This window comes from Saccostrea echinata, unplaced genomic scaffold (assembly GCF_033153115.1).
Source record: "Saccostrea echinata isolate AGI-Se365-2 ecotype Australia unplaced genomic scaffold, CSIRO_AGI_Sech_v1 ptg000001l, whole genome shotgun sequence".
NCBI lineage: Eukaryota > Metazoa > Mollusca > Bivalvia > Ostreida > Ostreidae > Saccostrea > Saccostrea echinata.
The window spans coordinates 2,726,413-2,739,816 of NW_026889750.1; the positions used below are offsets into that span (position 1 = coordinate 2,726,413).

The window sequence follows — 13,404 nt, forward strand, 5'->3', positions numbered from 1 at the left end:
TATAATAAAAGCAATATTTAACGACAAAAAAACTATTTCAAAGAATTTTGGGTTACAAAATGGGGCCCCGGTCCCCTGACACCCTCTAAATATAACCCCCATGATTAAAGCGCGGTGATATCTTCAGAACATTGACCTGCTTACTCATGGGAAAATATTTTCCCGAACTTTATTAGCATTATGTGAATTTGTGATATCATGTCTCTATCGCACGATATTATTTTATGCATATAGATGTAGGATAAATTAACTATTTGGACATAATTCAAAGACCAAAAGAAACAAGGAAATCTGGGACGAGTACACAATATCATGTTAAATCTAATATGCGTGTATTTTTTCCCCATTTTTTTCAAATTTTGAGTTTTTGAATATTTTTCCATATTTATTATAAATAAATAAAAATTGCATAAATTTAATCTCCCCGAAATTAGTGCTTACATGTGTATATACGATTTTCGTGCTAGTATAGACCGGTATAAATCTACAGCTACGAAAATTGAAGAAGAAATCGGGGGTCTAATGAATTTAGAAAATGGGCTGGAAAAAGAGCATTTGAACAGTGTAATGTCAAAAATCTGCAATGTGTTTTTAAGCGCAGCCAAAGAATCATTTGGGATTAAACATAAAATAAAAAGCACAAAGAAAAAACCCGAAAAACCGTGGTTTAATCGTTATTGTAGAACGGCGAGGAAAAAAATTCACTTAGCTAAACGTATGCATAATAGAATTAAAACCCAAGATTCTAGAGAAAATCTGAAAATAGCTAGCAAAGAGTATAAAAATGTAATGGATTCATCAATAAATAACTATAGACAAGATCTGTCTCAGAAAATTAAAAAAATGCGAACAAACAACACAAAGGAATACTGGAAAATATTAAATAGCCAAAATAGAAATAATAAACGTACAGCTGATTTAAATAATCTGTATACTTTTTTCAAAAATATTAATGAAGCCGATTTAGAGGAAACTGATTCTGAAATCAACATCACTGAACAAAGTAGGTATAATGAAATACTTGACTATCCAATTACGCAAGATGAAATTTTGGCCGCCGTAAAAGACCTAAAAAACAACAAATCTCCCGGAAGTGACCATATTCTTAATGAACATTTTAGTACCACTATTTCACTGTTTCTGTCTCTATACGAGAAATTGTTTAATCTCATTTTTAACTCTGGGATAGTACCGGAAGAATGGCTTATAGGCATTGTAAAACCTATTTACAAAAATAAAGGAGACCCAACACAACCCGAGAACTATCGCCCGATGACATTGTTGAGCTGCCTTGGGAAACTTTTCACTAGTATTTTGAAAAAAAACGATTAGAAATATATGCAGAAAATGTCAGTCTGATTAACGAAAGTCAAACAGGTTTCAGAAAAGGGTACTCTACATTAGATAATATACTGATTTTGCATTTTCTGTCACAAGCACTTATAAATAGCAAAAAAAAGTTATATTGTGCGTTCATCGAGTTTAAACAGGCTTTTGATACTGTTTGGAGAGGTGGTCTTTGGTACAAATTATTTTCACATGGTGTTAGTGGGAAGTGTTTTACTTACATTAGAAATATGTATATGCAGGCATAAAATCAAGAATAAATGTGGATGGTGTGTCTTCTGAATATTTCACCTGCAAGGTCGGAGTCAGACAAGGCGAAAATCTATCACCTTTTTTATTTTCTCTGTATATCAATGACTTAGAAAATTATCTTACAGAAAGGAATGTTAATGGCTTAGAGAATTTGTCTAAAGAGATTGAAGATGATCTTACCGTTTTTATCAACCTGTTTATATTATTTTATGCAGATGATACTGTTATTTTGTCTGAAACTGCAAATGATCTACAACATGCATTAAATGAATTCTCTGCATATTGTAAAGCATGGAAACTCGATGTTAATAATAATAAAACAAAAATTGTCATTTTTTCAAAAGGACCATCACCCAAACATACATTTGAATACAACAACGATGTTTTAGAAACTGTAAAAGATTTCAATTACTTAGGTATTTTATTCTCAAGATCAGGGTCATTTTCAAAGGCTAAGAAACACTTATGTAATCAAGCACAAAAGGCAATGTACGGCATTATAAGAAAAATTCGTTTATATAATCTACCTTTTGATTGTCAGCTAGATCTGTTTGACAAAGTTGTTGTTCCTGTTTTGTTATATGGGTGCGAAATATGGGGATTTGAAAATATTGATATTATTGAACGTCTACATTTAAGATTTTTGAAATATATTTTAAACCTAAAATCTAGTACGCCAAGTTTTATGGTATACGGGGAGACTGGACGTTACCCGATGCACATACGCATTTATACAAGAATGATATCTTTCTGGGGGAAACTGTTACATGGAAATGAGAATAAGATTTGTAGAATTATTTATTTACATCTTTATGATAAATATACCAAAAATGGAATCGATAATCCATGGATATCTTGCATACAGAATATAGTTAACACTGCAGGACTATGTAATGTTTGGAATGATCAAAATTTTCATAGTGTTAAATGGATTACGACTGCAATAAACCAAAAGCTTAAAGACCAATTTTTACAAAAGTGGTATAATGATATGAATAATTCCAGTAAAGGTATTGCATATAGAATTTTTAAAACAAAGTTTGAATGTGAAAAATACTTAACTATTTCACCAAGAAAATTTAGAAATATCTTTTCAAAATTCAGAACAAGTAACCATCGTCTTCCCATAGAGGTGGGTAGATGGAATAATGTTGAAAGAAATGAAAGAGTGTGCTATTTATGTAATAATAATCAAATTGGAGACGAATTTCATTACTCACTGGAATATAATGTATTTTGTAATATTCGAAAAGATTTTCTGTTAAAGAAATACTATGTACATCCAAATATTATAAAATTCTGTAATTTAATGACAAATACTGACCCAGCATTCTTAAGAAAATTGTGTACATTTATCATCAAAATTTTTGACACTGTCTGTCCTCCTGTAATCTCTGCTCGTCCATTATTATTGTAAACATGTATATATGTACCTCTTGTACCATTCATATGGTTTTTGAGAGAATAAATGAATGAATGAATGAATATAAATCTAGAGAAAATCGGTAAGCAATTAACTTGGAGAGAGGGCTCATATAGGCAATTAATGTATTTTGCTCAATCTTTTATGTTTTTACTTAATAAAATATGGTTAAAATTAATGCGTTTCTTAGTTATAAATTAATGATCAATCAATAGCTCGCCTCTGTTGGAAAGGTATTACTAACTAATCCAAAATTAATTAAATTATAGATTTTTAAAAAAATTTTTCATTCATACTTATGACGACAACAACTTTCAGTACCTGCATAAATGCATTCGTGAATGAATGACTAATTAATGAAATATTTTATAAGCATAAATTACTTTAATGCATATTGTTGTTATGAAATATAATTTCATTTCAAACACGCCTTCATATTTCCACAAATCTTTAACAGTGCAATCGTAATTTGTTGATTTTCAGAGAAAAGGGTTCGATCGAATAGATTGTAGTTTAAACGATTAAAATGAAAATTGTGCTCCTATTCTGTTTTGTTTCTTTTGTGTCTTATTTGTTTGTTTTCTTCATCCAAGTGTAATGACTCCATTTTTTTCAGCTTTACTTCATAAGAAAATCACTGAAAAAAGTTGCGCACTGTAACTAGTTGTTCGTCTTTATTAGTGTCAGGCCGTAATTTTGAAGTTCTGATTTTTTTTAATACAGCTTTTAAATCAATGACAAAAGCACAACTTTCTGAATACACAGCTTTTAAATCAATGACAAAAGCACAACTTTCTGAATACACAGCTAGTAGCAAACACTTTCTTTAAGAAAAACAGCTTTTTTTTTTGTTTTTTGTTTTTGTTTTTTTTGATTTAGTGGCGTACCATACAGAAAACCCTATTAAAAAGTCAAGAAAGAAAGGAAAGAAGATACCATACCTATAGCAGATCTTTGGCTTAACTCCATAAAATTAATTGTTTATCAATCAATCATTTAGATAAATGATAAATTAATGTTAAAAAGAAGAAAAACAAAAACGAAGGAATGCCCCTTGCCAAAAAAAAAATTATCAATTGTGTTGTGCATATACATATTTTCAGATTAAAACATAATCCTTGATATTAAGGTAAAATGTGCCGTTTACGTCATGACTATTTGTGTTGGCACACAATTAAAATCAAAGGATTTGACAACTGTTTTTGTAATTAACATCCATCGAAACAAGTTTAGCTGATTGATAACTAATTTCCTTGCACATGTCTGAGAAGTTACGTTTTGTCTGAAACAATTATTATGTAAAAACGCCCAATATAATTGAATTCCCCTCACCAGACAGTTTCAGTTTGAATTATTATCTTATTAACAGCCTACTACAGATGTGAGTGCGTTTTCCTGATATAACAGCATACTGGAAAGAAACTGATAAAGCACGACTTTAGTTGCAAACATGAAGTCTAAATCGTGTCAAGAAAAAAGAACCTTAACATTATTCATTATTTGCAAGATATGAATGATGATGCTGTAGCAACTTTCTTGTTGTAAAGGAATGTTATTGAGAGTGAAAAATTCTGTCTCATTTTCAAAGTTTTATGAAATTTTTCCTAGTGGGACGGAAGTTCCAAATCCAATGACAAGTTAAGAAATACATGTATCCAACCTAGAAATAAAATGACAAGGAAAAATCACTAACAGCGAAAAACTTAGTTTGTGTGTGCGTGTGTGTGTGTGTGTCGGGGGGGGGGGGGGAGGGGCCGTATAAATCTTATAGACAGTATATAATAGTATTTTATAAACATAATTGTATTTTCTAATTTCTCCGAAAAGGTATACTTTTCTGCACAGTTTACTAAGTAAATTAACTAACTAAACTAAACTTTACTTAACACTGGTTGTACCCTTAATATTATTCGTATTTCTGAAATTAGCAATGTACACATTGTCTCAAAGAGTCACTGATGATGATACAAATAGGTCTTTTTCATCCAAAAACCTATCATCTTTAAGGTTTCTTATCATCTGCAAAAAGCACGTAATTCGGTATTAAGAAAAGAAACATGTGAAAAGCCTGTAGTTCATGCAGTCTATATATATATATATATATATATATATATATATATATATATATATATATATATATATATATATATATATATATATATATATATATCATACAATCATATACAATCTAACTACATGTAGTATTACAAGTTATCGCTGAGGAATGCTTTTACGTACTAGTATTTAAGGACAGATGATACAACCTTTAAAAAAATCATGAAAATAACATCTTTTAAAAGTCATGTTTATGTAAGGAAAATGAATAAATCACAATGTCCTATAAAGTGATAAAAAGTTGCATAGATTTATAAGGATGATTGCAGATCAAGAAAGGTAAAATTTTGAACATCAAAGGAAGTTTCCAAATTCTTAATACTTTAGAAATTTGATATTTGAATCATTTACAACCAAAATAGGTTCCGATATATATATCTATATCCAGGCATCCATTTTTTGATTTATATGACGTAATATTTATATTTATATTTCTTTTCCAGCTACATTTAGCAGCAGATTTCATTTTACCATTTTGTCTTTAGATTTTATAAATGACTAAAAAGCCACTAGTAATACTTGGTGCTTTTATAATATAATATCTTAATTCGTTAAATTAACATTTTATAAAATTAAGTAAACTGATCATCGTTGAATTCGATGTATACATGTAGATTTAAGAGATGCATTTACAAAATAGTTGAATGATACATGTAGATTTATATTTATAGCAAATTTACCCGTACTTGGTTTGTATCTTGTAAATTTTGAATTTACTAGGCGAAGGTGGATTCAACATTTACAACATGATACTTATCATGTTGTAAATTTTGCATTTACTGCCACCTAATAAATTCAATATTTTACAATATGATATTTGTGCCGATAATTGCTGGAAAAGTATGAAAGGATATATATCTGTTATTCAATATTCAAAACGTGTTTTAATAAAGAAACAAGTGTGTTCGTCTTTGTCACATGGAGCATAAACATTTGCGAAAATGACTGTGTCAAACTTCATCTTCTCTGTAGAATTGAAATAAAAATATTTAAAAAAATTGCTTGAAATATGATTTTATTCTTGTCTTGAAAAAAAAGTTAAAGAACAAGGTCACAAAGTGATCAACAAATGAAAACAAGCTACTTCTGCCCCCCCCCCCCCAATTAAAAAAAACAAGGGTCAAACATCACGGTCACAAGGGCAGGTGTTCAGTACCTCTATTATTTTAAAACACATTGTAACAAATGTTAAATTTTTATAAAAATGAAAGAAAAATTCTTTTTCTGGAAAGTTGGTAAAATTAATGTCAGTTTAGATTACGAGTTCTACAAGTTTATGTTGCACTACTTTCTGCAAGCATAGTAATGAAAAGTCTGGTTGGTTTATCAGGCAATATACATGGCAAAAATCAAGACCCTTACTTTTAATCCTATATTTGTATGTCATTCTTATAATTTTGGACAAAATCTTACTTTTGAACAGGAGACCAACTTGCCTTCACAGTTAGGTAGACTGGCATATGTGAACGCTTACTGAAACCCACGACAACAATATCTTACATACTTAAGTTCTTCATATGTTGCTGTGCGGGATTATAGGACCTTAACAGAATCTTCTTAATTTTGTTTCTGTCAGCAACAAACTTCTATTTCTCACTTACGCAGTGTACATGCATTACATTTATAATTTGATAGAGGTCTTTTTATCTAAGCAAAAGATGTTATGAATCTGCTACCGTTTGAGAAGGGGTAGCGGAACATATAATTAGATAGGAGGACCTCGTGCTCATTATAACTATGAAAAATGATTGAGTGCATGGTAAATATTAACATGCAATTCATGTCTTAAACCAGAATTTGAATTTTTGGTTTTGCAATTTTAGTGGAGAAGCTGAGAATGTGGGGTCGAGAATGTTCCAAAGTTTTTGACTGATGATGAACGTCTGACGATGAACGATGTCAAACCACGAAAAAAAAGAGATATATTATCTGCTTGATCCACATGGTAATAAGACTGATATTTTAACAAGGACATGTTTTCAAATCAATATTACTTTTGAAGTAATTTTGATAATGAAACAAAATTTTCATCATATGTTTGATCTTGAATATAATACAAACCTGCAAATTTTAAAGCACATATGTAAAAAAAAAAATCAAGGAATTCAAATCAAAATTTTGACTGAAGTCTGTTCTCAGTTTATGGTCTTGAGGCCAGGGCATAAATATAACAACCTTGCTCATCTTTTCATAGATGAAAAAGTGCCATGGGGAAATCGACATAATGAATATATTTAAAAACTGGGTCAAAGACCGGGAGTCTGTAAAGCTTTTGAACATTTCACAAAAAAAAAAAAAAAAAAAAAAAATAATCATCAGTTTTAATCCTGAGAGAAAACTTCCTCTAAAGTATCTTTTCAAACAAATAAATCCTAAATAAAAATTAAACATTATGTAAATATAGAAGGTTACATTCATGAAATCCACATTCACTTAAGAAAGGCTGATGAATCATTTTAAATTCGAGAGGATCAGTATAAGTGGGCAACCAAACTTTTTTTTCCGATTCATTGGGATATAATTTTTGGGTAACTCATACATACAGAAGATTCAATGAATCAACACGATGATAAAGTTAACCTACTAGATAAGGGTGACCCTCGAAATCCACGAGCATTGGTTCCCGACATACATGTACAATGATGACTCCACAGTATAAATTGTAAAGTTCTTATTTGAAAAAGTCAACTTCTATTTTACAAAGAAAAAAAAAAATAATAATAATAAATAAATAAATAAATAAATAAACTCTAATGTCAAGCAGTGCATGGACAAAATATCAGTCAGTTGAACCTTTTTCACAAAAAATATTTACGATCAGTATTTAGTTTAACTGAAAACTTACCATAACGTAATTTTTTACAAAAAAAATCTGAAGAGATTGGTAATTGTATAAACTGGCATAACTCTCACGCATTTCTTCATGAAAGAGAGTTTTCAGGAAAATGACAAGATTCATCTGAAAGAAAAATTTAAAGATAGATCGTAGGATTTTTTTTGTGAAAAGGTCAAACGATCCCTACTTCCTACGGTTTAAGAAAAGACAGACAGAAGCCAAGTTAAGCAATACACCTGAGTCACAATGAAGAACTCAACAACGAAAGTTTAAATTCGAGTCAGTAAATGGTTGAAAACCTCATGTCGAATAATCTTGACTTTTTAGACGAGACCTTCATTAAGGATTTTCACAGTTATATGGATAGGATTTTATTATATAACTAAGTCTACTCTGGTGCCAAAGTATGACCTGCATGGACAGTTAAACGAAAAGAAAATCGACGCAAATATAATTTATTGTTATATTTTGGTACCCTTTGAAAAGAGGGGAGGGGGAATAATTGTACTTTGTTTCATTTAACTAACACGGATGATTTCTTCACATCTATCAAAAACAAATCAGTTGGAATGTCGATAGTTTGAAATCTTTTGCATATACATTCATAACAAATTTGTTAAAGTCTTAAGCAGAATGAAACCATTACTATACATAACAATAAACTACTACAATATTCAGTCGGGAAAAATACACTAATGCATTACCATCTGTTACTAATTTTAGTGCTTGGATTGCATGTAGCGTCATGATCGACTAACGAATGACTGCTGGGTGTAGATGTGACGGACATGTGATATCTAGATGATCTTGTAATTGTTGTTGCTGTTGTTCCATGAAATTTTCTCTTTGAACAACAAATAAGTTTGAGAAAATGTTTACGGAATTTCTTTCCGCTGAGAAAATAGAAATAGAAATTTACCGCGTGATTCAGATCAGAAAGAACAAAAACGACTTGATAAATCAAATGATAGAGCGCCGTTTCGTAACAACTTTTTTCGAAGTCCCAATAACCATCATAGATGAAGAAAATACAGTTGGGCATAGTTAAGACCGTGAAAACCACGGATACGGTTACCAACATAACGGTGATCTGTGTGTGTTGTTTGGACTGTTTCTGTTGAAGGTTGGTCAAATCCTTTTGTTTCTTCACAGAATCTCTTATGCCAGCGATGATGAGGAAATTCAGAATGGTCAATAAACAAAACGGAGCCATGGCATACACAACGCCATCTATCCAATACCAGATCTTTGTATAAAAGTTATCGTAGCCGACTTTACTCATACAGGAATATTTCCTTAAGGCTGTGTACCCTTCCCGCTTTGTTGCAAAGAAGTGAGAGTTGAGGCTTGCCAACACAAGACCAAGTACAACAAGGACGATGATCACTTTCGTCTTGGTGCATATTTCTTGGACTTTCATTGGGAATTTTATGGCTATAAACCGTTCGGCAGTCATTGCCACTAGAATCCAGTTGGCATACTGCATTGCAAACGTGCCGAGAAAAATCATCAATTGACACCCTATGTCATACATTTGAATGTCATAGTAAGTTAACTGATAATAAAGTTCTTTTATGATGAGATTGAAAGAATCCATTGTTGCCAACGCGATCATAAAAACGGAAGAGGAAGTAAAAGGTTTCATTTTGCAGACAGTAATGATTGCTGCAATATTCCCTGGGATACCCAAGCCCACGATAAAGTACAAATAGTTCTTGTTGATAAACAGGGCCGCAATATACTCGTCATATTCTGTGAATGAATTATGAGATGGTCCGCAATCAGTGGTTATGTTGTCTACACATGAATTGTTGTTGGAGTTGTTAACTGAAGGTGACGTCATCATACACATTGAAGAAGTGACGTTGAACAAAGTTGTTATCTGGGTTGTGACATTCATCTCTGAAAATTAGAACAATAGCTTTTTAAATGAAAAATAAGAATTCCACTCTTTCAAGTTAACTTATAAAAGAGATAATTTTTTGATAAAATTCTTTTCGATGTACTAATAAGGATGGGTAGCTTAATTTCTTTCTCACCTCTATTTCCTTTTTTTATTTTGAATAAACGTACAAATTTAATAGAAAACAAATTCTATTTCTTTTTATTTATTTTTTATTGTACCAGTGGCGTTGTTTCAGTACATTTACGTCAGTGTAGAACTCGGGCACGTAAATCGCTTCTAATTTTGTTAAGAGAAATGCTGCCAGTTAATCACATTTAATCCAGTTAACCTATTTAAGTGACAAGTACAGTAGCTTTGTGAGGAGATATATATATATATATATATATATATATATATATATATATATATATATATATATATATATATATATATATATATATATATATGGTCAGTACAATGACGTTTTTTTGTTGCCAAATTGTAATCAGTACATTAATGTTTTTTACAGAAATTTAAAAGACGAGAAAATATGAAGCTAAGCAATCTTCAATCTTAAAAAATTAACAGTTCCAAACAGTTTTTATCAATCCCTCCATTTGGACATTTATTTAAGAGGTAATAATATTTTCACAATAATTTATAAATTGACAATTTCTCTGATCCTCATCTGTCACACTATATAGGTATTATAGTTAATAAATGTCAAACTCTTCATTGATATACAAAAAGGTATTAATTTGTATTTTTTTCTCTAATTTTCTTTCAATATTCTCAAGAAAGAGATAAGACATGTGGTGCATGATGAAGTGGTTACACTGTAATTATATTTAGTGAAAATTCTATTTGTTGGACAAGAGCTGAATCCCGAAGCAAGACTCGCTGTAAGATTGACATTTTCCTGAAGCTGTTCCGCTTTAGATGCTGTCTAATGATATAACATAAAAACAAAAATAACAAAAGAAAAATAACCAAACAGCATTTGGAACAAAATGTATGTCGCAAAAAAGGCCACATTTCCTTAATTGGAAAGAGTTTTAACACCAGTCCTATATGCAAACATAAAAATTCAGAGATGCACTGGCTTTTGGTCTTTTGTGTTCTGTGCCATTAAGGGATACACAGGAATACAAATCAGAGCTAATTTCATATTGGAGTTTTCTGGTTCTCGTCATGGGCACGGGGGAGTGCAAGTTTTATAAATGTAATATACAGCTCTACAGACTGCTGGGAAAAATCTACGCCTGAATGTAGGAGAACACAGGGGAAATAATGTACTCCGACTATGATATATGCTCTCCGAGTACAGTCTGCTAATGCGCTCTGAGTGATAGGGGTCTAGAATATTAATATGGATAGATCTTTTTTTCAGTGAAAGTTCGTTGATTCTACAGATATTTTTTTATTCAATTGTCCCTCAGAAATTTAAAATGTATATTATTTTCCCAAGGCATTGAGATTCAAAAGTTCATGAAATATTGCTATGAAAATTAATTAGATTTGGGGGTTTGTGAAAGTTCAGGAGATGAAACAGTTGGTTTTCATATCAATCTTATATTGTACTGGAATCAAAGACTTAGGAAAGAAGGAAAGCATATGTCTTTTACAAGACACAGTATCAAATTTGACAAGAGTGACAATATATATATATATATATATATATATATATATATATATATATATATATATATATATATATATATATATATATTAAAATTATCACTGTGTCTTTTAATCATTGCTTATTTTGTTCTTTTCAATATTTTTTTTTCAAACTTCAACGACAAATGTACTCGGAAGTTTTTAATCTCAGCTAGAAGGAATAATTAAATGAACTAGTCGAAATGAGCTTATGAGGAAAAAAAATCCAAAGCGATTGAATTTTTCCTTTTTAAGGCACATCAATATGCTTGTCCCTTCAGCATCTCGGTTTAAAATCAAAAAATCTAAATACATGTAAATAAATAAATATTTTGACAGATGTATTTTAACTTGTTGAAAACGCAAATATCGTTACATGTGAAATGAAATGTTATAAGAAAAAAAAATAAATATTTTTTCCTTCTTATATTAGTTAATGATAAATTCTTACACTTACCGGAACAAAGATAGATCCGAACTTGTATTCAAGACTCTGTTGTCCTGGGGAGAAGTGAAATGAATCTGTTCTCGTTAAAGCTCAAAGCCATCAGAAACTGAGTTATATTGGCTGCCTCGACCAATCTCCTATGTCAGGATCTGGTGTGATTGACAGAGCAATCAATGCCGAATTTCAAAGTAAACAAAACTCAGGCGACCATATGTAAGATTTCTAAATGCGATGTCATCCTTACACCTTGCAAAAACACGATGGATCTTCAAAATATGCGAAAGTAAAGCACCCACGAAGCCAATGTTATGAAAATAAAACAGCACAAGGCATTGCTGCGCTTATTGTTTTTATTTACGTCGCTGTAATAGGGAGATACCAATGTAAAAATTTCAAAAGAGTCGATCGAGTCTGAATAATATACATGTATTTATGAACTTTGATTAAACTAAGCACTGTGTAATGTCATTTAAATCTGTTGGCCACACTCTGAGTGTTAAATTACTATAATGCCAATTTGTCAATTACAAGCATGATAAATATCCGAAGTAAAGGTTATCTGTATAATGATAACAAGACTTGCATTTTCAATTTATAAACTTACCGTGAAATTGTCACATTTTCACCTTTTCTAAATATCTATCAAAGTTCGATAAAAAGTTCATCAAGTTAATGCGCATACATCTAAGATTCTGGTCCTTTATAAAAGAAGGAGTGACCACATTTACTGCAAGATCAACGTTCACTATATGCATCAAATTCTTTTCCTTTGCAAACTGCTGGGTATGAGCATTATATCAATGGAAATGATCTGCCGTGTCTTGCAGAAACAATACAAAAGAATGTCGATGTCTATCGCAATGTATTTACACCGAAGACTTGTAGAAACTACAAGTGATAATATCATCATACATGCTTGTAATTAATAATATGTAGAGTACATGTATCAAAATTGATGTTCATGTATTCCATTGGATATTAAAAAAAACTACAATTCTCTGTTATTTATTTTTGGATTACAAGCAAAACAGAACCTCTTTAGATTTTTAATACTCAACACTCCCTATGATTTCAAAGAGATTTATGATGTAATTTATGTAACCATGACAAGTTCTTCTGAGTCTGTCCGATTTTTGTTTTTGGTTCTGTCCAAGGTATCATTGATATAGTTACTCTTCTGAAAACGATTCTCTCTCTCTCTCTCTCTCTCTCTGATTATTAGTATCCATCACGTCAGTTATGAAAAATAAAATTGATAGAATATTTCCATATTACTCGCAGTAACAACCAATTGCAATGTAAATTAGGTTAAATCTTGATCTTTTGGCGTAGAGCACTAGACAAGTGCCTGTGCAACAGATACTGAGAACTTCTAAATCAGCAGGAGGGTTTATAAAAATTAAACGCTAAATAAATTGCATATATCTAAATGTTCAATA

The 13,404-nt window shown here is 30.8% G+C and overlaps 1 protein-coding gene across 1 annotated transcript; it reads right to left on the reverse strand.

Annotated features, from left to right (window-relative positions):
- Positions 1 to 8,414: 8,414 nt before the first annotated feature.
- On the reverse strand, positions 8,415 to 12,279 carry LOC133178359 (gastrin-releasing peptide receptor-like). Its single transcript, XM_061313126.1, has 2 exons — positions 11,975 to 12,279; positions 8,415 to 9,875 (listed from the first exon to the last, which is right to left on the reverse strand). The coding sequence occupies exon 2, from the start codon at positions 9,871 to 9,873 to the stop codon at positions 8,674 to 8,676; it is 1,200 nt and encodes a 399-aa protein (XP_061169110.1). The 5' UTR covers positions 9,874 to 9,875; positions 11,975 to 12,279; the 3' UTR covers positions 8,415 to 8,673.
- Positions 12,280 to 13,404: the final 1,125 nt, after the last annotated feature.